Source organism: Gallinula chloropus (genome assembly GCF_964237585.1).
Source record: "Gallinula chloropus genome assembly, chromosome: 28".
Taxonomy (NCBI): Eukaryota; Metazoa; Chordata; class Aves; order Gruiformes; family Rallidae; genus Gallinula; species Gallinula chloropus.
In genome coordinates this window covers 6,708,676-6,733,326 of record NC_140113.1, presented here as the reverse complement: position 1 = coordinate 6,733,326, position 24,651 = coordinate 6,708,676, and the positions used below count along the sequence as shown (strand labels likewise).

At 60.8% G+C, this 24,651-nt stretch overlaps 4 protein-coding genes across 4 annotated transcripts; all 4 read left to right on the top strand.

Annotated features, from left to right (window-relative positions):
* Positions 1-89: 89 nt before the first annotated feature.
* TPGS1 (tubulin polyglutamylase complex subunit 1) lies at positions 90-2,498 on the top strand (the record flags this gene model as incomplete). Its single annotated transcript, XM_084276163.1, is given in 4 exon segments — positions 90-155; positions 239-312; positions 314-823; positions 1,022-2,498. Coding segments are annotated over 4 exon segments (1,185 nt in total). The 3' UTR covers positions 1,557-2,498.
* A 1,100-nt stretch (positions 2,499-3,598) lies between these two features.
* On the top strand, positions 3,599-8,713 carry CDC34 (cell division cycle 34, ubiquitin conjugating enzyme). Its single transcript, XM_084276112.1, has 5 exons — positions 3,599-3,857; positions 6,367-6,453; positions 6,922-7,019; positions 7,514-7,648; positions 7,812-8,713. Exons 1-5 carry the CDS (start codon positions 3,681-3,683, stop codon positions 8,020-8,022), a joined length of 708 nt encoding a protein of 235 aa, XP_084132238.1. The 5' UTR covers positions 3,599-3,680; the 3' UTR covers positions 8,023-8,713.
* A 1,869-nt stretch (positions 8,714-10,582) lies between these two features.
* Positions 10,583-24,069, top strand: LOC311201793 (basigin-like). The gene is made up of 8 exons (XM_084276241.1): positions 10,583-10,719; positions 17,070-17,226; positions 18,893-18,981; positions 19,464-19,591; positions 19,795-20,068; positions 22,213-22,237; positions 22,518-22,588; positions 23,045-24,069. Exons 1-7 carry the CDS (start codon positions 10,638-10,640, stop codon positions 22,573-22,575), a joined length of 813 nt encoding a protein of 270 aa, XP_084132367.1. The 5' UTR covers positions 10,583-10,637; the 3' UTR covers positions 22,576-22,588; positions 23,045-24,069.
* Positions 14,600-15,767, top strand: LOC311201684 (basigin-like; the record flags this gene model as incomplete). The annotated part of the gene is made up of 2 exons (XM_084276113.1): positions 14,600-14,804; positions 15,179-15,767. The coding sequence occupies 2 exons, from the start codon at positions 14,600-14,602 to the stop codon at positions 15,541-15,543; spliced, it is 570 nt and encodes a 189-aa protein (XP_084132239.1). The 3' UTR covers positions 15,544-15,767.
* Positions 24,070-24,651: the final 582 nt, after the last annotated feature.

Genomic DNA, 24,651 nt, shown 5'->3' with positions numbered 1-24,651 from the left:
TACCCGCGGGGGCGGGCGGGAGAGCCGCGACCCCTCGTCTGTCACGACACGGGGGGCAGAAGCAGCGGGGGGGGGGGAGGGGGGGGGGGATGTTCGTCCCCGGCGCCCGGGCGGAGCGCTGCAATAAAGGGCTGTTTCTGTTCGAATCTGAGCGAGTCTCCTCGGGTCGGGGCTGGGCGGCCCTGCGGCCCCTCACGGGCCGCTCACCGGCCCCGGGACCGGGCGGGTCACCGGGCAGCGTCCGCCGAGCGCTCGGTTGCTAAGGGTGCGGCATCTGCCCGGAGTAGCCATGGCTGCCGGGGCGGTGACTTTGCCCAACCTCAAGATGGCGCCCGCAAGCCTCGCCCGAGGGCGGCACGCGCGCCCGTCTTCCCGCCCACCGATTGGCTGCCAGTGTGCAAGATGGCGGCACGGGAACTTCCCGCCCGGGCGGAACGGCCGGACAAGATGGTCGGAAGCGGCCTTTTCCGCCAGTAACCAAGATGGCGGCCTACGAGAAGCGGCGGGCGGCCGCCGCCCCGGCCCCAGCCCCAGTATCAGGCAGCGGGGCTTCGGAGCCGGCCCGGACGGCGGCGGCCGGAGAGCTGGGGAGCGAAGCGGAGTTCCTGCTGCGGGCCGGCGTCACCGCCATGGTGCGGGAGGCGCTGCTGAAGGTGCTGGAGGCGCGGCCAGAAGAGCCCGTCTCCTTTTTGGCCGACTACTTCGAGCGCCTGGTGCTGGGCAGCCCCGGCGCGACGGGCGAGGCCTCCGCGGAGCTCCCGGGGCCGCCGCAGCGCCTGGCCCGGGCGCTGTGGTACCTGCGCTTGGCTCACCACTCCCACAGGTGCGGGCGGCATGAGGGAGGGAAGCGGGAGGCGGACTACAGCTCCCGGCGTGCCCCGCGGCCGAGCCCGTCCCGCGCCGGCGTGCGGGCACCCGGGGCCTGCTGGGAGTTGTAGTCCGGGGCGGGCGGGCGGTGGCGGGGAGGGGGGGTGCTGGTGATGCTGCACGTCCGCTCTTGTCCCATGTCGTGTCGCGACAGGACGGCCTTCGACAGCAACGCCGGCGCTGCCTACGAGGTGCTGGGCGCCGGCGGCCGGCGGCGAAAGGCGGGCGGCGTGGACGGGCGGCTGTACAGCGAGCTGCTGCGGCGCATCTGCCAGCACGGGGCCGCGCCCGCCGAGGCGGCGGCGGCGCTGCTGGGGCGGGTGCGCTGCCGGGACCACGAGGCCGTGCCTTTCGACGTCTTCCGCTACGGCGTCCTCACCTGCTTCGTGCTGCTGGAGTTCGCGGCCAAGGCGGATACGCTCTTCAGCGTCCTGGGCGGCGGCTCCGGCGCTGCCGACGGCAGGCTGTGCCGGGCGGTGCTGCGGGCGCTGGAGGATGCCTTGGGCACCGGCCACTTCTCGCTCCCCGGACGCTACCTGGAAGCCGGCTCCAGGCTGGGGCCGGATGGGCTGGCCGTAGCCATGGACCGGGCGCTGCAGGAGAGGAAGCTCGGCACCTCCATGAGCCGGGAGGAGTTCCTGAAGAAAGCCACCGCCTTGTTCGTCGCAAAAGTGAAGCCCGTTGAGTAACGCCTGGGCGGGAGCAGCGCTGACTGCGTCTGCTTCCGATCCCTGCCCCCAGCCGAGCCCCCCGCGCAGAGCCACTTACACAGAGGGCTCTGGACCCTGGTGCTGTGCTGGACAGCGAGTGCCTGGGGCTGCTCGGGCGCTGTCCAGGGAGCCCGGCTCTCCCTGATGAAAGATTCCCCACATCCCCACTCCATTCCCTGTGCCCGGCCACCTCCGGCACTGGATGTGTCCCTGCCCGCCGTGCCTCTTCCAGCCACACCTCCTCTGGTCCAGCTGGCCTTAGTAAATCCTTTGTAGGTGTTACATGGGGCCTCGCAAGGTGGCCTGTGAACTGCTGGGCAGCATTAGCCACTAAAAGTGAGGCAGAACAAAGTGAATGTGGGGCTGGACCTCCTGCATCCCACAGTTTCATCCTAGTGCCGACCTGCAGCTTCAGCAGGGAAACTTTTGTTCCTGGTTTTGGGTTTGTTTTTCACCTGCCTGTGAAGGGGGAGGAGTGATGGTTACCTCCCTGTGACCACACGGCTTCGTGGGTAAACATGGGGCTGATGCTGAGATAAAGCATGATTGTATTGAGCAGGATGTTTTGAATGCAGGGTGGGTGAGAAAGGGCTGTGCTGGAGGGGGTTCTGCCTGTGCCGGCTGCTGAGCTGCGAGGCGATGAGCTGCCTGCTCACTCAGCTTTTCCCCCACCGCCCCCGGGGTCAGGACTCTGAAGATCAAAGCTGAGTGGTGACTTCTCAAGCAGAGCTGCAGAGTGCTTACAGGTTTGCTGCTGACTTGGGATGTGGAGCATGGGGTCAAACCCCCTTGCCTGAGGTCAGAGTTTGCTTCCGAAGAGAGATGCCTGTGGAACCACATGTCATTCATCTGAACTCATCTCTGATAATTTATTTACACCGTGCAGTTGTTGTTTTACTGGAAGACATTAAAGCTTTGTATGATTTTTTTAGGGGCCAATTCCTTTCCTGCCTTGTGCTGGGATGAGCTGCAGCTCCTGGATCAGAGAGTCACAGCCTGGTCTGGGTTGGGAGGGACCCCAAGGGTCCCAGAGCTCCAACCCCCTGCCACAGGCAGGGACACCAACCTCCAGGCCTGGAGCTACACAAGGCTGCCCAGGGCCCCAGCCAACCTGGCCTTGAACACCCCCAGGGATGGGGCACCCACCCCCTCTCTGGGCAGCCCCTTCCAGCCCCTCACCACTCTCTCTGCAAAGAACTTCCCCCCAATATCTCCTCTCACCCTTCCCTCCTCCAGCTTCACTCCAGCCCCCTTGTCCTGCCATTATCTCCCCTCTGAACAAGCTGATTCCCCTCCTGTTCCTCTGCTCCCTCCAGGGACTGGGAGGCTGCAGTGAGGTCCCTTCTCTTCTCCAGGCTGGAGCCTCGAGGGGGGTTCTTTGGGGGGTGTCCGCAGCCGGCCGGGCCGCGGAGGGAGGCAGGAGGCGCCCTCGGGCTCCGGGGTGTTTGTTTTCTCGCTGCCAGCGGATGTTTTGGTCCCGCGGGCGGGGTGCGGGTGACAGGACGTGAGAGGAGGCGGGGGCAGGTGAGTGATGCCGGCGCCATCCCCGCTGGGGCTGCGCCCTTCCTGCCTCAGTGACGTCAGCTCTGACGTCACGCCGGACGCAGGCCTGAGGCGGTGCGGCCTCGGCCCGGCCGCCGTGCGCCGCCCGGCTGCCTCCGGGGCTGCGGAAGCACCCAGGGCGTCCTGCGAGGGAGGCAGCCGGTCTCCGGCGGCCCTCGGACGGGCCGTGGGTTTGCCCGGCAGCGCCGGGCCGGGAGGCCGAGCCCACGGCGAGGGGCAGAGCGGCCCCGCGGGCCTCGAACCCGCGGCCGCCCGGGGAAGGAGCCCGCCCCCGCGTGCCGGCCCCGCGCTCTGATAGGTGGAGAGCCCGCCGAGGGGGTGGAGCTCGTGTCGCGCCCTCAGGAGCGAGCGGCGCCGTGTGGGCGGGGCCTCGGCCGGCTCCGCCCCGCGCGGCGGACTACAGCTCCCGGCGTGCCCCGCGCGGCTGCGCTCGCAGCGGCCGCGGAGCAGCCGGACCCGCCGCCCGCCCCCCGCCCGAGACCGGCCGCGCCGCTGACGCGAGGCCCCGGCTCCGCTAGCGGCCTGTCCCGCTCCCTGGGCATGGCGCGGCCCGTCGTACCCAGCTCGCAGAAGGCGCTGCTGCTGGAGCTCAAGGGGCTGCAGGAGGAGCCCGTGGAGGGGTTCCGGGTCAACCTGGTGGACGAGGGGGACCTGTACAACTGGGAGGTGGCCATCTTCGGCCCCCCGGACACCTACTATGAGGGCGGGTACTTCAAGGTGAGTGGCTGGGGGCAGCGCGGCCTCGGGAGGACCGGGGTCTGGAGCGAGGAGAGGCTGCGGGGCGGTGGGGAGGAGCCTGGGCGGGCAGAGGTGCGGCGGTGCTGGGGGATGCGCGGGGAGGGGATGCGCGGGGAGGGGGCTTTGGAAGCGGGGAAGGACCTGGGAGGGGGCTGTGGGGCGGCAGGAAGAGGTCAGGCTGAGGTGGGCGCGTGTCGGGGACCTCCGGGGCTCGAGGGGCGCTGAGGGCCCCGCAGACCCGGGTCTGGAGCTGGGCCCCCGGGGGGTGTTGAGGCTTTTGGGAGCTGGGATGGTTCTGGGGCACCTGCGGGGTGCGAAGAAGGGAGGCCCTGTGCGAGGGGGGGGCTGCCAAGCCCGCCAGCGGTTCCCTTGGCTGGAAGGGGGCTCCGGCCTTCCCGGGGTTCTGCTTCCCTCCTCCCTGCCCCCTCTTTGCCCCTCGCCCTGCAGGCTCAGGAGAGCGAGCTGGGGGTCGCTGGGTTCCCTCTCCCAGAGAGCACCGAACCAGCCGGGAGGAGACAAAGGACTCTCCAGCGCAGGCAGAGGCAGCTGGGGCTGAGCTCGGGTGGGGAGCGGGGGGTGTTTTTGTCTGGGGGTTGGGGTGGGGAGGCGGCACGTGTGGCCCTGGCTGCGCAAGTCCCTCTCCCGTGTGTACATCCCGCCCCGGGTCTTGTGCAACCTGCCTTGCTGTTTTCTTCCTCTTTCTCTTCCTCCCTCCTCGGCCACAACCTCCCCTTGTCATCCTCTTGCTGGCAGGGTGGGGATGCACAGGGACTGAGTCAGCCGGGGGTGGCTGTGACGAGCTGCTGGGTGGTTTGTTTTTCCTGTGGAGCGGTGGGAGGGTGAGTCTGAGGCTTCGGAGTCGGGGCTCATCTCTCCACTGAAACAAAGTCTCTTTCTGCAGCGTGGGGCTCCCTGACCTCTCAGCACCTCCTGCTTTGTCCCTGGGGGCTTCCAGAGCCAGCACCGCTCCTTGGCAGCGGATGGGACCTCCTGGGCACGCGGGAAGGGGCCGAATCCTCTTCCAGCCCGCTGGTGCACAGCAGAGCGGGGTGGCTTCTCGAGCCCCCTCCGGGAGCACTTTGCCTCTGGCTGGTGGTGTTCCCACAAAGGGGATTATTCTGCGGCGTTCAGCTGGCTGGCCAGAGCCCAGCACAGCCGTGTGGCTGCTGCCTCAGGCTCCCTGTGTACACAAAACACACCCAGCACTGGCTGCTGCCTCCCTTTTCTTCCTTCCACCCCCCACCCTGCAGAGCGGTTGGACAACTGGCCAGCCTGGGGCTGCAGGGACAGCCCTCAGGGCCCCCCACTCCTCTGTCCTTGTGTGTGTGCCCTGGGGGAGCGAGAGGCCTTGGGGAGTTGCTGTTTGAATCCACCCGCTGCGTTTGTCTGTTTCTGGGGGGCTGTGCCTGCCTCCTCAGCTGGAAGCTTGTTTCCAGGGCCTGGAAACACCTGGAAACACCTGGAAGCCAGAACAGCCACTGCAGGTTGTGCGGCAACACGGGGAGAAGCTGCTCCCGGCCTTGTGGGGTGTTTGGTGTTGGTGGGCTGGGGCAGCAGCTCCCTGGGGAGGACGGGGATGTTGCTGCACGACTCTGTGCCAGCTCAGGCTTTGCCCTCGTGCTCGGAGGCTGATGGTGGGTCTGTGTCCCTGTCTTGCCTTAGTCGCTGGGCTGCTGTGGCCCGTGGGAGAAGCCGGTGGTGGGACGCTTGTCTGTGCTGGAGCCGTGGTGTGATCCTCATGTGCTTTTATTTTTAGCCCCTGAGCTACGTGCTGTGGCTGCTTTTGACTTGGTCTCTTTCTGTCGGTGCTGACAGGCTATTTTTAGAGCCTCGGTGTGTCAGTCGGAGCACCTGATGCTTCCTTCCCTGGGAGCTCCAGAGGGTAAACAGCCTTTTCCCTGCTGGCTCAGCCATTCAGCATCCCTGGCAGCCGGGCTGGGGACGACCCTGGACTCGCAGCCTGGCTCTTGGTTTTGCTCAGGCACGTGGCTTGAGCTCAGCTCAACCCCCGTCCCCTCTCCCAGCAGCAGCAGTCCCAGCTCTGTGGCGGTTCCTGCCAGGGGGGTGTGTGGCCCTGCTGCTGCTGCTGGCAGCTCAGTGTTCCTTTGCCTGCAGACTCTGTTGGGGATTATTGTGCGCTGCCACCCAGGCAAACCTATCCTGAAGGCTTCCTGCCCGCTCTACCATCATATTCCTCCTGCTCTGCCAACAGCACGTAGCTCTTAGGAGTCCTGATGGCCAGCAGGGAGGTGCTCAGTGCCAGTGGAGAGGTGCTCATGCCAGCTTGGCATGGATGTGCCTCAGCAGAGGAGAGGTTGTGGCCAGGATGGTCGTGGTGGCAGGGTGGGCACGCTGGCAGGCATGGAGACCCTGTCAGGAGGAGCTCAGCTGGACTTGGCAGAGGCTCCTCTGTCCTGGTGGGGTCTGGAGGTCTGTGGTTTCCTTCCCTCCTCCCAAGCTGATGCTCACTCCTACTGTTGCCTTCCAGGCTCGTCTCCGGTTTCCCATCGACTATCCCTACTCTCCTCCTGCCTTCAGGTTCTTGACCAAAATGTGGCACCCCAACATCTATGAGGTGGGTTGGCTGGGGTGGCGGGGGGTGTCTTGGGTGGGTGTGGGGTGGGGCGTGTGCAGGTCTGTCTGTTGCAGCGGCACTGGCTGGAAGTGCCGCCTCCATCATGAGGCATTGCGAGCTCCGTGCCTGGCGCTGGAAATGCAGCAGCCCACGCCCTGGCCTGGAGCTGGTTCCTGGTCAGCCAGGCGTTCCAGGCACCGAGGCTCCCAGGCTCTGCTGGTGATGTGGTGCTTATGCCAAGAAGGGATGCGGAGCGAGCGGCGTACGGGGCCCCGGGGCTGTGTGCTCGCCCTGGGGTGCTGCCGTGTGGGGTTGGGCTGTGTCTGGCCGTCCCTGCAGCCCCCCCGTTCTCTAACAGCCCCCGGCTACGAACAGCTGCGAGTGAGGAGCGCGGGGTGCTGGGGCAGAGGACCCAGCCGGTGCCGGTGGCAGCAGCTCTGATGGATCCTGTTTCACTTGTGCTTTCAGACTGGTGACGTCTGCATCTCCATCCTCCACCCGCCCGTGGACGACCCGCAGAGCGGGGAGCTGCCGTCTGAGCGGTGGAACCCGACGCAGAACGTGCGGTGAGGGCTGTGCGGGGGCACCTGGGACAGTGGGGAGTGGGTGGGGGGTACCTTCCCCTCCCAAAGCCGGCAGGAGGTGCCTGGGTGCTGCTGAAGGGTGCTCAGGCCGCGTGCTTTGCTCAAGAGTGGCTGCAGCTTGCCTGGGAATGTGAGAGAGCTGTGCTGTCCCCTGCCTGGGCTGGGATGCCCCCTTGCTGGTTGGCACATTGGGAAGGAGACGGTGGGGTTCTCGGCACCTGGGGTGGGAAAGGAGGGTCCCCCCGAGCACCAGCAGCCGCCGCTGTGGCTGGACTGGAGCCTCCAGCACCGGGGTGAGGCGGGGCCGCCCGCACCGGCCGCGACCAGGACGCGTGGGAAGGGCCCCGGGGAGCGAGGTGGGGACAACGGCCCCGGGAATCGGCCGCGGGGCGCCAGGGCAGGGCGGCCGCCGGCTCCACAGGCCTCCCGGCCGCGGTGCCGCTGTGCCCGGCTCTGACGTGTCTCCTGGTTGCCAGGACGATTCTCCTGAGCGTCATCTCGCTGCTCAACGAGCCCAACACGTTCTCCCCAGCCAACGTGGACGCCTCGGTGATGTACCGCAAGTGGAAGGAGAGCGAAGGGCAGGACCGGGAGTACACGGACATCATCAGGTGCGCGCTGAGCTGGGCAGCCCCGGGGCGCCGTCCGCAGAGCTCCTTAAACCCTGGCCTGGGCGAGGGGAAGAGCTGCGTGTCCCTCCGCTGAGCCCCACGCGGCGGGGGGTGTTGTGCACAGCTCTGAGCTCAACCCCCCACCCTGCTTCTCCTCCTCCAGGAAACAGGTCCTGAGCACCAAGGTGGACGCAGAGCGGGATGGCGTGAAGGTGCCCACCACCCTGGCAGAGTACTGCGTGAAGACCAAGACCCCAGCCCCAGATGAGGGCTCAGACCTCTTCTATGATGACTATTACGAGGATGATGAGATGGAGGAAGAAGCAGACAGCTGCTACGGTGATGAGGATGACTCTGGCAATGAGGAATCTTGATGGCCCCCTGGCACTGCAAAACTTCCTATAAACTACTGGGTTTTACCTCAACTAGGACAAACTGGTTTGAATTTAGGATCTGTCAGCCCTGAAATGAACTCTCTACCTCGCAGGGAGACTGTTCTGCTGTTGCAAAGGGAATCCCACCCGCTGCCTTTGTAGAAAAAGCGTGAAACAGAACCCCAGTTTGTGAACTTCCTGGGTGGGGGGTGGGTGAGGAAGGGGCAGTCGTGTTGGGCGTTTGTGGGCAGAACCCGGGGAGCCGACTGCTCTGGCTGGGTGAGGAGCGACAGCAAATCCTGGGGGTGCCTGTGCCCATCCTTTGGGCACGGCGAGTTCCTCTGCAGCCCCTCACTGGGGTCGGGAGGGGAGAGTGGTCGCTTTGGGTGGGAAGTGTGTGAAGCCTTTGTGGCTTGGGGGGTGAGCGCTGCCCCCCTCAACGGGGCCATCCCTTGTGGGACCCTCCTGACACCCCTTCCTGGGATGCTGGAGCTGTGGTCCTGGGCAGGACGTGCCTGGCAGCTCCCAGGCACTGCAGGGCCTGGGGATGTGCTGTTGTAGCTCTTAACTAGCTGGGAGGGATGGGGTAGTTCTGAGTCCTGCTTTTGTTTTGGGTTTGATTTTGTTGGTTTGGGCTTTGTTTTGTTGGGTTTTGGGGGTTTTTTTGAAACTATTTAATAAACTACTCAAAGGGAACAGCCCTGTGGTGCATGGGTGACACTTTCTGCCCTGCAGCCCTGGCAGGGAGGGGGGAGATGGGCTTAGCTGCTCTCCAGAGCTGTGGCTGGGGGCAGCAGGGCAGCCTGGAGCTTCTGTCAACCCTCATCTGTCCTGAACCCCAAACCCCCAGCACCACCCTGGGATGGTGCTTTTCCCTCCTGCTTACTCCAGACCTCTACGGGCAGCAGACCTGCCCTGGCAGTGACCGATGGCACCCGGGGCACTGGGGCTGCTCTGATCCAGGCAGAGCTGGGTGCATCCCAGGACCAGCTGGGCTGGGCAAGCTCCCAGCTCCCTGCCAGCTCCTGCCCCTATTCCCAGCCCTTGGGCAAAGCTCATCAAGGGGAGAACGAGCCTAATTGCCCCTGCCTGGAGCTGTGCCAAGGGGATGGGGGTTTGAGTGATGTCTGTGGCTGCACGTGGCCAATGCACGTGCTTTGCTGCCTTAGGAAATGAGGCCAAAAGGTGAATAGGATTATTGTCACTTTACTCAGGCCTGCCTCTGGTTTCCAAGGTCACCCAGCTGCTGGTTCCAGGCCAGCCCTACCTCTCCTTTGCCCCCAGCAGCATCCCCCACCCCGGCTGCTCCCTGCCACAGGTATCTCCACCACGTTGCCACATCTGTGCACACCCCCTCTTCGCTGGCTCCTTGCTCCTGGGTACGTTTCCTCTTCCCTCCCCCCCCAACCCCGTGCTCAGGGAGCCAGTTGGAGGGTCCCAGTCCCCTTGAGCTGCACCTGGGAGCACCCCAACATCCCTGCTGCTCCCTGTCTGGAGAGCAGGAATGTCGTGGGGCCCTGCACAGCCCCTCTTCCCCCAGCCTGGAGCAGGCCCAGCTCCTCGGGCAGGGGAAGCTGCGGGCTGCCACGTGCTGCTGCTTTTCTGCTCCGTGGAATCCCCCCAGCGCAGAGGGGGAGCGTGGGAGGGGGAGGCCCCGCTGGGTACGCCAGGAAAGAGACGCTCCGGGGGACCGAGGAGCTTCCAAGGGCCGGTGCATTCCCAGGGAGAGCGCAGCGGGACTGGCGCCACCGGGCTCTTCCTGCCCAGCCCTCAGCCCCTCCGCCTTCCAGCGTTCACCTCGCTCCCAGGCCGGCCATGGGGCTGCTGGGGCGCGGGGGAGCTGCGGCCAGAGCCGCTGCCTCACCAGGGCCCCGCTGCCCCGGCTGAGCTGGGCGATCGGGGCTGAAACAGCCGCCCGCGCTGCCTTATCGCCTGGCCCAGCCCCGGGGGGGGGTATCGGGCAGCATCAGCCGGGCTGCAGGGGGGCGGGGGGCCCGGGGCTCTGGGGAGCCGGCGGCCGCCCTGCCCTGGCGCGGCCCCGCGGCCGATTCCCGGGGCCCTCCCCACGCGTCCTGGTCGCGGCCGGTGCGGGCGGCTCCGGCGGGGCGCGGCTGCCCTGCCCGGGCCACCCCGCAGCGGACCCGAGCCGGGCGCGCCCCGCCGGGAGCTGCTCTGCCCCGCGCCCGCCCGGCGCTCCCCGGCCGGTCCCCTCGGCCGTGGCCTCCCGCCCGCAGCCGCTACCGGCCGCCCCCATCCCGGCGAGCCCCAGCGCCACCGCGGGAGCTGAGGACTCGAGGTCTCTTGTCCCCCTCCGCCCGCCGTCCACCGCTCCCCGCCGCGCCTCCCCATTGGCTGCCCTGCCGGCTGCGGGGCGTGGCCGCCACGGGACCGGACCGAACCGGCTCTCGCCGCGGGGGAGAGGAGCGAGGAGAAGAGCGCTTTATTATTCCTTCGCTCTGATTGGCCGGGCCGGGCTGGGTGGGCGGGCCTTGTTCACCGAAGCGCCTCGCGATTGGCCGTCTGATGGGTTTTCTCCCCGGGTCCGCCCCCGCCTCCGGGACCCAGCGCGGCGCTTATTAGCGGGCGGCGCGAGGCGGCTGGGAGCGCGGGCGGCGATGGCGGCGGCGGGGCTGGGGCTGCGCGGCCTCCTGGCGCTGCTGCTGCTCGTCGGGCTGTTTGGCGGCGGCCTGGGGACAAGTACGGATGGGGCGGGGGGTGCTCGGGGACGTGGGGCCCGGAGGGGAGGCGGCCGGGGCCGAGGGGGCCGCGGAGGCGGCTGGGGGTGGGGGGGTGGCTCGGGCCCGGTGGGGTGCGGAGTTGGCCGAGGGGCGTCCTGGGCGGGGGGGCCTGAGGGGAGTGGGCCGGGGCCGGGGCTGGGCCCGGGCTGCGGGGGGCACGTGGGGGGCGCGCAGTGTTTGGGGAGGGAGGGGAAGGGGTGGCGGCGGCCCGGGGGGCCTCGGAGCGGGACACGGGGCCCCTGAGGCGGCCGGGGGGGCTCGGGGGACGCCGCCGAGGACTCCGGAGGGGCTCTGAGGGGTCTGGGGGACGGGCACCCTGCTGCGAGCCCGGCGCGGGCCGGGCAGGCGGCGGCGCGGGCGCCCTGCGGCGAGGCACGTCGCACAGCGGGCGGGGCCGGGCCGAGCGGAGGGGAGGGGGCAGCGCCCGAACCCGCGCCTGAGCCGGGGCCGCGGAGCGCTGCCCTCGGGGTCCGGCCGGCCCCAGCCCCTGTAACAGCTCGGCCGGTTCGGCCCGCGGCGATGCGGGCTTGTTCTCCCCGGAGTCGAGCTGAGAAGGGTTGTGCCTGGCAGCCGCTGCTCCGGTTCCCGGGGCTTAGGAGGAGTAGGAGATCTGGGGGCTTTAAAGCCCGAAAGACCTTCACATGCTGCTCGAGCGGATAATCCCCAGTGAGGCGGCGAGGCCTGCGCTCGCTCTCTGGCTGCTTGCGGAGGCTGGACGCGCAGCACGGGGCTTACAGGAGCATGTGCAGCCCTGGATGAGGTGGGACTCGCTGGGTGCTGGTGCTCTGACGTCTTGTTTTCTCACTTCTGGAGCTGGCATTGGGGCAGCTCGGCCGGTTGGTGCGTGCAGAGCCACAGGTGAGCTGCTGCCTGGGCAAACACAGCGGCTCCTTTGCCCGGAGGACTCTGCGGTGTCTGATTCAGACCTGGTGCAGGAGGTGCTGATGGTAAAGGTTTTGTTTTATTGGGAGCGCTTGTTGGCCCGTTCTGGCTGTTTAGTCTATCGGGTATTAAAAGCTTTGTGGCCTGTGTGTGGTGTCAGACTTGCCTCAGTAGAGCAAGATCAAAGGAGAAAGGGGAAGGATTTGGAAAATCCAGGGGTAGTGAGTGTCATTTCCCTCGCAGCAGGGCTGGGTTTTAACGCTGCGGAACAGGAGGGCAGGGGGAGCAGTCTCTAAACGACAACTGAAACCAACCCCAAACTGCCTGTGTTGGCTGCTTCCAGCTCCTGCTGCTGCACTCAGGGATCCTCTCTCGAAGGCCATTTCTAGTCCCTGCTGTGAGCAGCCTCGGAAGGAAGAGCAGCTCTGCTGGCCTCAGCGTCCTGGGGTCGCTGTCTCATGGTGCTGTTTCCACAAAGTAAGCAGAGTGAGGGGCTCTACACCTCACCAGTGTTCAGATGTGGCTCTATGGAGCAGGCTGTATGTTAGCTGGTTCCTCTGATGGAATTTGTGACTTTTGGTAGTTTGCCACACAGAGCAAGTGGCTGAAGCGTAGGTCAGTGTGTGTGTGTGGACTCTGAGCCCCTCAGGAGGATGAGTCCTGGCTGAAAGCACTTACTTTTGACCTGGTTGTGTAGCAGCTGCCTGGTTATGTGAGCCTTAAGGGGAGAGTAGGTTTTATAGCTCTGGGTGGAAATGGCAAAAAGTGTCAGAGGTTCATATATCCCCTTCCCAGGCCAAGAAGCAAAGGTCGTGCCAGGCAGGATGGTGCAGAGCTTTCCCAGCTCGGCTGCCTGGAGCCCAGATGCTGTTTACACCAGGCCTCCTCCCTCTGCTCGAGGAGGGGGGGGGTGAGGTTGTTTTTAGTTTGAAGGTGACTGGGGAGAGTGTTATCTGGTCTTGCCTGCCCTCACTGCTGTCCAACCTGATCAGATACCGCACTGTGCCTGAAGAGATGCCTCCAGCCCTGCTCTTTGAAGAGCCTTTTGGGTTTATGGGCTGGTTTCAGCTTGCAGTCTGTTGCCATTTGGAAAACATTTGAATAGCTCCCATCGATTCCAGCGGGCTCATGCTGGCTGTGCTCATGGACTCTGCTTTCCCCAGCCCTGAGAGCCCAGGAGTGTGGTTGCCTGGTCTGCTTTGTGCTGGGAGGAGAGGGGATGTTAATCCCTTGTGAATGCAAATGGGTTCTTGTTGTTGCCACTGTTTGCTGAAGCTTTTTAGCCTCTGTGATCTGCATGAAGTGCCCTCTAACTCAGAGCAAATAACCTTGCAACAGCTCATTTTGTCAGCAGAAATCACCTTGTGCCTGTAAAAGAAAAAAACCCCAAACAAACCCAAAGCAGTGTGATCTTCAGCACCCATTTGAAGTTGGGCTGCAGTTAAAACGGGACAGGCTTCTACAAGTGCTGTGGTGGGTTCCGTGACTGTTCAGAATTAGGTGGTTGGGAGTGTTTAATCACAGGCCTGTGGCGTAAGAAAAACCACCCCAGCGTCTGGCACACGGAGCAGGAGCCGTAGGGGTGAAACTCGGCGTCTGAGAGCTGCTTACAGCTGACTCCCCCAGTCCCAGCACGGTTTGGGACCCTCATCACGAGTCCAAAGGTGGTGATCGCTGTGTCTTTGGGACAGTTTTGTCACCAGGAGGGCTTGAAGCCTTTACAGGGGTGGGTGTATGGGGTGGCAGCAGCCACAGGGTTACCCTCTGGTTTGAAGTGCCTTGGTTTTCAACTCCTAAAGGTGTCTTGACCTCAGCTGAGAGCTGGATCTCTCCTTTCTTGTCCAGGCGTGCCCATTCTAAAGCTGTAGTACATAAAACTGCATTTCCCTCTGAGAAATGTGGAGCTTTTGTTTATATGGGACTCAAAACTTTCCAGACTTACTGTGATTTTCTTGAGTTTTGTAACACTGCTTTGGTTTTATGCTCACAAAAAAAGGAAGCTGTAGGATTTCTTACTGAAACATCCTCAGGCATTCAAAAGACCAACAAAAGAATTCTCCCCAACACACTTCCTCAGTGCTGGCAGGTCCTGGTACCTGTGTGTGGGGCTGTATGTAATCCTGAATGTTGTGTGCTTGGTAGTTGTGTAAACAAACGTCTGGGAAGCTGTCTCAGGGTATGGGAAGCCCCCCCGCAGCTCCCTGCTGGCCCTGTGGAGTGCAGGAAGGATGTGTTGCAAGCTGAGCCAATTCTCCTTAAATCTGACTGAGCTTGAGTCACGTAAGTAACCTTGACCCACCAGTGATGTCTTTTCCTGCAGCGATGCTGCTGGAACCTCCCTTCCTGCTCCCCTGGGCCCTGCCCTTCTCCTGGGGCCGCAGGGTGCAGCAGCTCTGCTGCACCTGGCCGGGGGCCTGGGGATGTTTGGCAGCACAGTCCAGCGGCTCCCACACATACCCTTGGGCTGTTTGAAAGCTGAACCCCTCTGAAAGGCTGGAGCTCTTTGAAATGCTGTGGATTTAGCCCGCAGCCACTTCTGCTCTTAATCTGTTTACTGCTGATCCAGCCCTGCACAGTTATCTTGCCCGAGATGAAGAATCTGATTTCACTGCTTGTGTGACATCAGATGTCACCTGGCTTGCAACACCTTGCAGACTGCGAGGCATTCCTCCTCCCAAAAAGCTGCTGTTGGGATGTGTTGGAATGTATCTGCAGGCAGCGTGGTGAGCAGGGTGGGGAAGCAAGTGTGTGAGCAGGGCAGAGCTGCCTGTGCCTGTAGCACTCGGTGCACAGCGTCCCCTGCTCACTGTGCAGCAGCAGTGGGTGACTGAGACCCAGCTCTGGGTTAAAGCTGTGACCTTGGGGGTGTGTGCAGGGAGGAGCAGAGATGCTCCCTGTTGGGGTGAGAGGATAACAAGGTGCTTCTGGTGTTAGGGTTGTCCTGAAGCTGGCTGAGCATGGGCTTGGTTTGCTCTGGGCGCTGCTGCCTGCAGCTGCTCAGCGAAGGTGCTGCCCTCCTGGCACCAGCCTTCCCCCGCAGCCTGGCAGACCCATGGGTCACCTTGCTAGAACCAGGGGATGCTGAAATCCTGTGGGGATCGTGGTGGCTGGATAAGCCCTTGTTGCTGTCTTCATCCAGAGCTGCCAGTGCCTGCAGCCTGGGTGAGCAGCAGGGGAAGTGCTGAAGGCTCTTGCACTGCCCCAGGAGTGTTGTGCTGCAGTGGGATCCCTTGGAGGCAGGTGATGCCGTGGCTGCTGTGGGCCTCCTGTTTTGGCAGTGGCAAATGTTAGGTGCTGCTTTGTATGTTCCAGACTTGCAGGGGAGTCACATGAAGTGGTGTTGGCTGGAGAGGCAGCAATTAAAATAATGGCCTGGGGCAGGTTTTGGAGTGTGGGGTGGGGGAGAGGCAAGAGTGTGTTCATCTGAAGATTGTGTGTGGCCTCTTCTCAATCGCTGAGGGTTTGTTTTTTTGCTTGCAGAGGGTGAATTCTTGCTTTGCACTAACACTTTGCACTAATACCTCTTCAACTCATAGCTGGTTTTATAAAGTCACCGCTGTCTCAAAAGAGACTGACTCAGGACAGCGTGGAGTTGTACTGCGAGGCGATTGGCAATCCTATCCCTGAGATCCAGTGGTGGTTTGAGGGGAACGAGCCAAACGAGACCTATGCCCAGCTCTGGGATGGTGCACGGCAGGACCGTGTCAAAATCAACGCCACCTACAACCTGCACTCCACCAGCACCATCTCCATCTCAAACCTCACGAGCGACGACTCGGGCATGTACGAGTGCCGGGCCAGCAACGACCCCGACCGCAACCACTTGTCGAAGAGCCCCCGAGTCAAGTGGATCCGTTCCCAGGCAAACGTGTTTGTCATCGAACGTGAGTGGCCGCGCTGAGGCCCCGGCACTTGCTCGGACACCGGTGTCTTGAGTCTCCTGCCATGCTCACCCCTGCACCCGTGTCCTGTGGCTCCCGAAAGCTCCCCTCACCCTCCCCCCCCCCAAGCTGTAGAACCGAGAGACTCCCACCCTGTGTCATCTCCCCCACCACCTGTGACTTGCCCCGAAATGGCTCTCCTCAAAAAGGGTTGTGGCTTCCCAACCAAAACACCCTTCAGCAATCCTCTGCCTTTTCTGGAGCCAAAGACCTGGAACCTGCTGCTTCCTCCTGAGTGCCTCTGAGTCCCGGCGCTGGCTCGCAGAATTGAGTCTTGATTCTGCCGCAGACTCTGTCCTAACCACCACTGACAAACCAGCCCTTCCCTGCAGCTCGTACAGCTTCTGCTCCTCTGAACAGTCTTGCTTTAAGCTCGCTTTCTTGCTAGTCATACAAGCTGTGGGGAAAAGCCCTGCTTTGAGTTTCCTGAGATGCAACCGTTTTTGAAATGGCCCTGTCTGTGTGCGACACTGAGTGTGGTGTAGTTGCTTGTGCTGTGGAAGTGACTGGATCCCCTCTGCGCAGAGCTGGCAGTCGAGCTCTGGGGTTAACAGGCGGCTGCTGTGAATAGTAGAAACCTGGGCTGGTTTGGAACTGGGACTGCTGGGACACTTTGTGAAGGTCTTACCTTGAATCTTGAGGGTAGCAGGGGCAGTGTAACGGTCTCCTCAACATGTGTGCTGGGCAGTACAGAACCCCAGCAGAGCCTTTTCCCTTGGAATTTGCAAAGGAGGAAAAGCCTGGTGCAAAAATTGCTCCTTCCCGGAGATGGGGAGGAAGGAAGGGCAGGAGCCACAGTGTCACTGGGGCTCTGAAATGGTGCTGCTAGTGGCAGCAGTTTTCTTTGACTGCCTCCTACAAGTAGAAAGCCTGAGTCATCTTATGTTGCATAATTTTCTGCTGCTTGGAGGCCCAGGAACTTTTGGAGCTGTGGTTCTGTGTTCTTCCTGGAGTAAATCTAACTGTGCTCTTGGGCTGCATCAGATGGGGCACGTACTGCTTGTGTAAGGTCTAGTTTGCCACCCCTCCCCACAGAGGGTCTGAACTGCCATCAGCTCTGTCTAAATCTGCTCCAGCTCTGGAAGGTGTGAGCAGAGTGAGCGCTGCAGTGGCTCAGGGAAGCGGAGCGCTGTGCTCTGCCCTTCACAGCGTGACCTTTTCCATTGCTTATCGAGCGCTTGGCGCTGCTGGGGCTGCACCCAATGTAGGGTGGCAGGGACTCAGAGCTCCACCGAGCACATGGCAGTGATCCTGCTCCTGGTGGGAGCAGCTGCAGGCTCAGCATCAGGGATTGCTCGGTGCTGTCAGGCCCTAGCTGCCTGGTTTCCAAGTCTCTCCTGGTATCATCAGTTCTGGTAGGAAACCGTAAAGGTAAGTGAAAGCTGTGAGACGAGGAGCTGTGGGGTTTGAGCTTGAGGTTCTTGGGCAGGCGTGTGACCTCCTAAATGCCATGTATTAACTTCTGTCCAATTACTTACAAATGCAGGTCCTGAAGTCACAGCTCATGTGACTGAAGCTTCTGGCAAGCTGATCCTCACCTGTAACGTGTCCGTGTCGTACCCTGGCATCAGGGGTCACGACTGGATGCGTGGGGAGAAGGTTCTACAGACGGACACGGAGGCGAGTCCCATCACCACTTTCACGTGAGTGGTGGGCTGAGGTCAGATGAGATCTGGACGTGGGGCAGGGATTTTACTGGGGCAGGTAATGTTTCCTACCAGCTGAACCAAAGCTGGGTGCTTGCAGCCTTTCTGATGATTAAGGCTTTTAAAAGGTAAGATGAGCTAAAGAAAGTTTCAGTGAGTCCCAGTGCTTTCTCCTGTATGGGGAGGAGGGGGCCAGAAAAAGAAGAATGGGCAAGTTATATGCTATGAATATCCTCTTAGTAAGAGAAGTTGTGCTGCTTCGAGGTTGTATGCAGGTGCTCAGGGGGGTTGGTTTGCCCAGTACAGCATGTGGCTGCTGCCTGGCCTGTGGCTGCACTGATACCAGTGTGCTGGAGCTGTTTCCCCAGAGCTTGGGGCTCCCAGCTCCCTGGAGTCCATGTGTGGAGCGAGACTCCGGCACATGTTGTTGCTGCCTTTGGGTTTTATGTACCTTTCCAAAGTCCAGCTGCTCTTGGGGAGCAAGCTGGGAAGCTGCCTTTGAGTTGTGGTGTGGAGTGGGGAGCAGGGGCAGGAATACCGGCTGCATTGTACGAGTGCACTGAGCCTTCCTTTCTGATTATGCTCAGGCCCGGCTGGCGCTGACCCAGCAGCTGGAGAGGCATCATGTCCTTTTGTATGGCAGTGCAGACGTGCCTGTCTCCCCATAGCAACAGGGAGCTGAACAAGGATTAAAGTATTTATAACCCAGCCTCCCTCGCGTGACCTCAATTCCTCAGCTGAGTGGGTTTTGGAAGTGGGAAGCGCCCTGCACAGCAGGACTGACAAACAGCCTGTTGTCCCAGTGCAGCCACGGGACTGAACCTTCGCCTGCCCCTTCCCTCCAGTGGGTGTTACTGAGCTGCAGAGTGAGGGGTTGGTGCAGCGCAGTGTAATCCGCTAAATCTCACTCCAGCAGCTTTACAGAAAGGGAAATGGGAGAGTTCTCCCTATGGTTGGATCAATCCGGAGTATCCCAGCTTGGGTGTTCCTTTCCCACTGGTTTTCTGGTATTTCAGTGGGATTTCCTGTGTGGGAAGAGCAACCTTCCTCTGAATGTCGGCCTGTGTTCCTTGCCTGCCTCCTTTAGAGGTGAACTGCAGGGCTGATGTCTTGCATGTGGTGTGTGGCCATGTCCTGGGTTGTGCTAACTGCAGGACTCTTGCTGCACTGCACCTCCTGTTGGCTTTGCTCAGTTGGGTGGGATTCTCTTGTTTTGGTGGGCCTGGGCTCTGGAAGAAGGACGAGTATGGAGTTGGCCACTTCCAAATTGTGCTCATAGCAGGTCCAGTGAGGTGATGCCCTTGTGCCCCTGGTTTTCTTCATCCACACTAGCCAACAGTCTTGGGCTTACTTCCCCCCACCCTTTTGTAGAGGCCCTGGTGGCTCCACTTCAGAGTCTCCACACTGGCTTTCAGGATTCAGGACATGAGACCAGGAGGTCTTGATGATCACTGGTGTGACAGGCTTGGTGTATGTGAAATCCTCTTCTGCCTCCCTCAGTGTGTGGGGAGAAGGGTGGAGAGTCCAATTGCTGTAGGTGTGGTGTGCATACTGGCGTGGGAATGGGAGAAACTGCCTCTGGAGGAGGCTGCTGACGCTTATGGTCTGCTGTGGAGAAGTTGGTTGTGCTCAGTGCTTACCTGACCCTTTGTTTTGTTGGTAGAATCGAGGGGACGATGGAAGATAACTCTGGTGTCTATGACTGTGTCTACAAAACAAGCCCCGAGATAAAAGGACAAGTGGTTATTTCAGGTAACTTCTGTGTTTGCTTCTGGGTCTGAGGGGAGTGGGGAAGTGGTGATCTCCTGAATGCTTTCCTTTCCTGGCTTCTCAGGAAGCTGCTTCTGGCCCTTGCTGGAACTGGCTGTGGGACTCCACATGGCTGCTACTGGGTTTGCTCTGGGAGGCAGCTGGGCAGCCTGCAGGGTCGGCTCCAGGACCTCATGGTGAATCTGCCTTCTGCTGGGGCCATGTTCCCTCAGGAGTAATAGGAGAGGGATAATACCTGGTGGATGATTCTCCAAGCAGCCTGATGCACTTTCCTCTCTGAAAATGCCAAAGACTGGGCACTGGCAGTCAATAGAAAACAGTCAGAAATAGACCTGCTAAGGCATTTCTTATCTGTAAAGCTTGACTTCAGTTTAACTTGCTCTGGCTAGGTGGATTGCAGGGAGTGCAAACCTCCTGTGTGTTTTCTACGGAGAGGGGTCTGATTTTTCCTTCTCTTGGCACAGTGCCACCCCAAGTGACTGCCTACAAGAAGTCTGAGCATGGAAATGAGGGGGACACAGGTGTGCTGACCTGCAAGAATCCCTCCTTCCCTCCTGTCAACACTTGGGTCTGGTACAGAACTGGCCAAGAGGTAAGTGCTGTGGTGTGCTCGCCCTCCCCTGCTCCTCAGCAAAAAGGTGAAGGCCCTCATCCCATCAGAGCTCGCTGTCTCAGCGTAGCCTCCTCGGTGCTGTGGCACGGAGGGCTGGTGTAGTGGTCGGACCACGTGTGGCAGGTGAGCTGCTCCCCTCGTGCTCTCGGTACCCTGAGCGCTGTGTCTCCCTCTCCCTCCAGCCCATCGTCAATGGTTCTGGCCGATACATTATCAAGTCCACGGGCAACAAGACCGAGCTGCGCATTCTGAAGCTGAGCATCGAGGAGGACACTGGTGACTACTACTGCAACGCCACCAACACGCAGGGCAGCGGCGCGGCCGCTGTGAGCCTGCGCGTGCGCAGCCGCCTGGCAGCGCTCTGGCCCTTCCTGGGTATTGTGGCAGAAGTCCTCGTTCTTGTCACAATCATCTTCATCTACGAGAAGAGGAGGAAGCCGGATGAGGTTCTTGATGGTAAGAGGTTGCCTGGGGTTAAACCTTTCTGGGGGGAGCAAGTACCTTGTAGGGTGCAGGCAAAATGTTCTCCTGGAGGACTTGGAGTTCCCCTGCAGTTCTGGGATTGTCAGGTGTGCGTTACTTTGGAGGCCACTTCTCAGGGCGCTTGTAAGCCCATCCTGGTCTTTACTGGGCTGCTTCAGCTGTGCGGTAGCAAGGTGGTTTAACAGCCCTTCAAGCTGTGCTTTGCATCTGAAGCAAGTTAAGAGTGAGTGCAGGTCAGTCTGCCCCTTTGCCTCACCAGTTCCTCTGCACTTTGCTCAAGTGCTCGGTGTGTGTATCTGCCCAGATGCTTTGGCAGCTGGTGTTCTGGGGAAGCTGCTGCATCAACAAGTGGTAGAACTTCTCCAGTGCTGAAAAATCCAGGCACTGCCAGTGGCTCTAAGTTCAGTTCAGGGCTCTGTTTTCATTCCTCAGATGCTCACATCCTGAGTTCCTCAAAGCCTGGTGATATCTTTAATCTGTTCTGGACACACTGGCTCCTCCCTTTCCTTGTCAGTAGGATCAGCATTGTGTTAGCCCAGCTGGCCCTCCCTTATCTGATCAGGTTAACAATGAGGTGCTAGTGCCTGGTATCCTTCCTGCTGGCCGGGTCAGGCCCCTTGGTCTGAGCAGCTCCTCAGGTAGGCTGAGCTGCACAGAGGCACTGAAACTGCATGTCTCTCCCCTGACTGCAGGGCCTGGGGAATTCTACCCAAGGCAGCTTTACAAGCAGATGCTTTGCCCTCCCCATGCTCTTGTTGGAAGGCAGATGTCTTGAGGATGTGCTCACTGCATCTTCAGCAAGAAAATAAAGGCAGTGTGTGTGGCATGGTCTGACTTGTGTGAGGGCTGGCCTGTCAGAGCTGTAGCAGATCCTTTGACAGGCCCTGGATACGGAACTGTCCTTGGCCAGAGCTCTTAAGCTCGGGTTCCTGAGTGCCTGTGGATGAGCATACAGCATCGTTCCTCTCTGATAGACATACACAGCGTTACACTCCTGGTGTGAAGTGGTTGTACCTCCTCCCAGGAGGGACTACTGGGGAGAGAACTAGGGCATTGCTGAGCCAGCTCAGACTAGTGCTGTCCCTCGCTGTGTGTGGATGTGAATTGGCTGCTCCCTGTTACCTGGGATGCAGTGTGACTTGTGCTTGGTGTGATGTCCTTGCTGGTGTTACCTTTCCACTCTTCCCTTCTCTGCTGCTGGGTGCTGCCTCACATGGTAAGTCTGTGGTAGTTCCAGCCGTGGTCGTGCATCTGTTCCTCTCACCAGCTGACTGTGGCTCTTGGGACAGTCCCAGTGCTCAGTGGGGCCTCGGTGCTGTTCGAGGGGAGCATGGGCTGTGGAGCAGTGGTGAGGAGCCTTCTGTTGGAAGGTGGCAGGTCACACAGAGCTGGTGAGAGGCCCAGGGCCTGGCACATGTTGGCAGAGGTGTTGTCTTAGCTGTGTTTTTCAGTGTAGTGAGGTGTGGTGTGTTTTATTTCTGTGGGGAGGGCTAAGGGTGTGCTGCTGCTGCAGCTTAGGGCCTCGCTCCTCTTAGGATTCCCCTCACTGCTGCTGAAGCCTGTGTTTGGGTCTGGGAGCTGTCGGGCCTGGGGTGACCCGTGGCTCCCCCCTCCAGTTCTGAAAGCTGGTGGTGGCAGTACGGCTGCTGGCTGGGGCTGCCAACCCTCACCAGTCAGCAGTGCTGCTGCGGAGGCTGCCTGGGGGCTTCCCGGTGTGTTGCTGCTTCTTCATCCTCCTGAAGGAGTCTGGGGGTGCCTGAGGGTTGTCGAGGTGCCAGACCTGACCTCTGCAGACTGGTGGGGTGGTGCTGGGGATTCAGCACCTGTGAGCCCAGCCTACCCTGTGTCAACAGGAGCTCATGTCTGAGTTTGTGTCTTGTCTAAGCTTAGACAAGAAGCAGCTTAAACCTTGTGCAGGGGTGGCAATGTCCTGGTCAGAAGCAGCCCCCTGCTCTGCCCAGCACTGGTGAAATAGGAGCCCTGTGGGTGAGGTGACCTTTTGGGTTCAGCCTGCCTGGAATGCAGCCCTGTGTTTCACGAGGTGGCAGAGATCACTGCCTATGTGTGCTTCCCTGACACTGCTCTTTCTTCCCTCCTATGCTCTCCTGCACCCCAAGATGACGATGGAGGTTCTGCACCGCTGTAAGTACCTTGCTCTGTCTGGTTCTGCTGGGTTTGTGCTGGCAGATCACATCCATCCAGGGAGTCTGCTCTGGCTGGGAATGCTGCCTGGGGGGGAACAGCTCGATAGAGTTTGCTGGGAGGGAGGGAGACTGTCCTGTGTATAGACCACATAGAGCTGGGGGTGGCACTCATCTCCCCTTGCCTTTCCTGACCATCCATCTGCACCTGAGCTGTGTTAGTGTGTGTGGGGTGGGGCTTGGTGCTTTCTCCTTGCTCACTGCCCCTTGTCTCTCTCCAGGAAAAGCAATGCCACAAACCACAAGGACAAGAACGTCCGCCAGCGAAATGCTAACTGAGGGCTGGGGCCAGGTGAGTGCTGCTGCCAGGGGCAGTGCTGTGCCAGGCTCTGTGTGCCCTGCAGCCCTGCCTGCGGCTGTAGCCCAGCTGCAGCTCTGCCAGCTACTGAGGCTCACCCAGCCACAGGATGTGCACCTCGAAGCAGCAAGTGCAGGCAGAGGAGGGGCAACACGTGCTGCTGTGGGGCTTAGGCACAGGCCCCACTGGTAGGAAGCTGTGAGGGCTGTGGGGGGGCACCAGCAGCCTGTCTGCCCTCTGCCCAGACCCCAAGGGGAGCAGGAGTGTCAGACCTTCCTGTGGGGCACTAAAGCAGCCAGGGCTGCCTGAGAATACCTGGCCTCAAGCAGGTGGATGGGCTGAGCCCACACCTCGCCCTTGTCTGGTGCTGCTCCACCAGCCCCTCTAGCCCAGCGCAGCCCTCCTGGTGCAGCTCCATTACCTAACCAGCTTTTCTTTCTCTCCTGCCAGGTGACACACAGACGAAGAACTTGTCTGGACAATTTGTTTTCTTTTAATTTTTTTTTGTAAAATAGCACCATGAGATATTCTAGTGCGTCCTTGTGATTCAGTTACTTCACTTTCTAAAGAAACTTAAGTTGTAGAATCTAAAATACACCTTTTTTTTTTTAAATAAAGTAAGTTGTGGGGAGGATTTTTCTACCTGTAAATGTAAATCCCTTGTTCCTGGTAGTCTAGGCCACTGGCTGTCTGTCCTGGGTTTCTTCCTGTTGCTGTGGGGCTGGGGGGAGAACAGACTTTCTGTCTCCCCTCTGGGCAGGATGAGAGGTGCTGGGTAGGGCCACTGAAATGCCCTCCTTGCCCCCCACCTCAGCACTGGAGGCTGCTCACAGAGCTGTGGGTAGCAGCCCCAAATGCACAGTGACATGTGTGCTGCTCCTCCAGTGTGGCTCAGCTGGGTGCAGCATGGCCTGTGTGCCCAGCCAGCTCTCATCCTGCACTGTTTGCCTGGGTCAGGGAAAGTGCTTTGGTGACCACCTGGGGATGATCTGATCCAACCCAAGGGCTTAGCAAGATGGTTTTGTGTCTGCATTGCCTGGAGCAAGGCTGCACCTTTCCCTGGTGTGGAAGCAGCATGTGTCTTCAAGCTGCTGGGCTGGAGTGTGTGTCACCACCCAGAGCTGGCACAGTGTTGGAGTCCTGGCAAGCTGCCCCAGAGTGGCTTAGTTACCCTCTTCATCGACCCAGGAGGCAAGTGCTGGAGCTGGGCACGGGATTAATGATTCCTGGTAGCTTAGTTGGTGTGTTGTTAGTATCTTAAATTGCTATGGAGGGGGACAAGGCCAGAGCCAACAGGGGCTGGGGGTGGATTAACAACATGTTCTTTTGCTTGAGCCAGTGTGATGTTTGTGTGATGCAGGAGCCCGAGAGCAGATGAGTGCTCAGTGGAGTCCCATACCTTTATTGCTGGGTAGTATTGAACTGTTCCATCTGATAACACTTCGAATAAAGATGATTTCTCTCTTTTTTTTCTGCTTTTGTTTGGACTCTGCTCTCTTCCCCACTGCCTGGGTTCTGGGATTGCCCCATTGGCTCTCTTCTGCCTCCCTGGCTGTAAAGCAAGGTGCTGGGTCTCAGTGGGGGTGCCAGCTCTGTGCTGGGCTTGAGAGGTGTTTGGGCCCTTTGCTGGGGTGATGAGTGGGGCTCCCTGCTTTGCAGATCCCAAAGCAGGCTTGGGCTTTGGGGGCTGGGGTCTCCTCACCCTGCACAGCCCTATGCTGGCGGTTAGGAGGAGCCCTGGTGGGACACTCAGGGCATGTCTTGTGTTTCTCTAGGGAGTTTTTTCCTTACACTTTCTGAGCAGGATCTGCAAATGGTGAGGCCTTTGTGTACAGCACGGTGCTTGTGCAGAGGATGGGGGATGCTGTGGGGTTTCCCTTTCCTGCTGCCAGCCCTATGGCCAGGGCGTGAGGCAGCGGCTGAGCTGTGCCAGCTGGGATGTGAGCTGCAGCCTTGCCCTGTACCCACACTTCTTCCTGCCTGGGAAGGGGCAAAGGGAGAGTGGGGGTCTGGCTGTGGGGCTCTGCTGGGGGAGCTGTGGGGGTGCTGGGCCTGGG

Bases quoted from the DNA above. Each gene is read 5' to 3' on its own strand.
- LOC311201793 (XM_084276241.1), top strand. From the start codon at position 10,638: ATGGCGGCGGCGGGGCTGGGGCTGCGCGGCCTCCTGGCGCTGCTGCTG. The intron at 18,982-19,463 runs GTAACTTCTGTG...CTCTTGGCACAG, and splicing joins AGGACAAGTGGTTATTTCAG to TGCCACCCCAAGTGACTGCC. The intron at 19,592-19,794 runs GTAAGTGCTGTG...CTCTCCCTCCAG, and splicing joins GGTACAGAACTGGCCAAGAG to CCCATCGTCAATGGTTCTGG.
- CDC34 (XM_084276112.1), top strand. From the start codon at position 3,681: ATGGCGCGGCCCGTCGTACCCAGCTCGCAGAAGGCGCTGCTGCTGGAG. The intron at 6,454-6,921 runs GTGGGTTGGCTG...TTGTGCTTTCAG, and splicing joins GGCACCCCAACATCTATGAG to ACTGGTGACGTCTGCATCTC. The intron at 7,649-7,811 runs GTGCGCGCTGAG...CTCCTCCTCCAG, and splicing joins GAGTACACGGACATCATCAG to GAAACAGGTCCTGAGCACCA.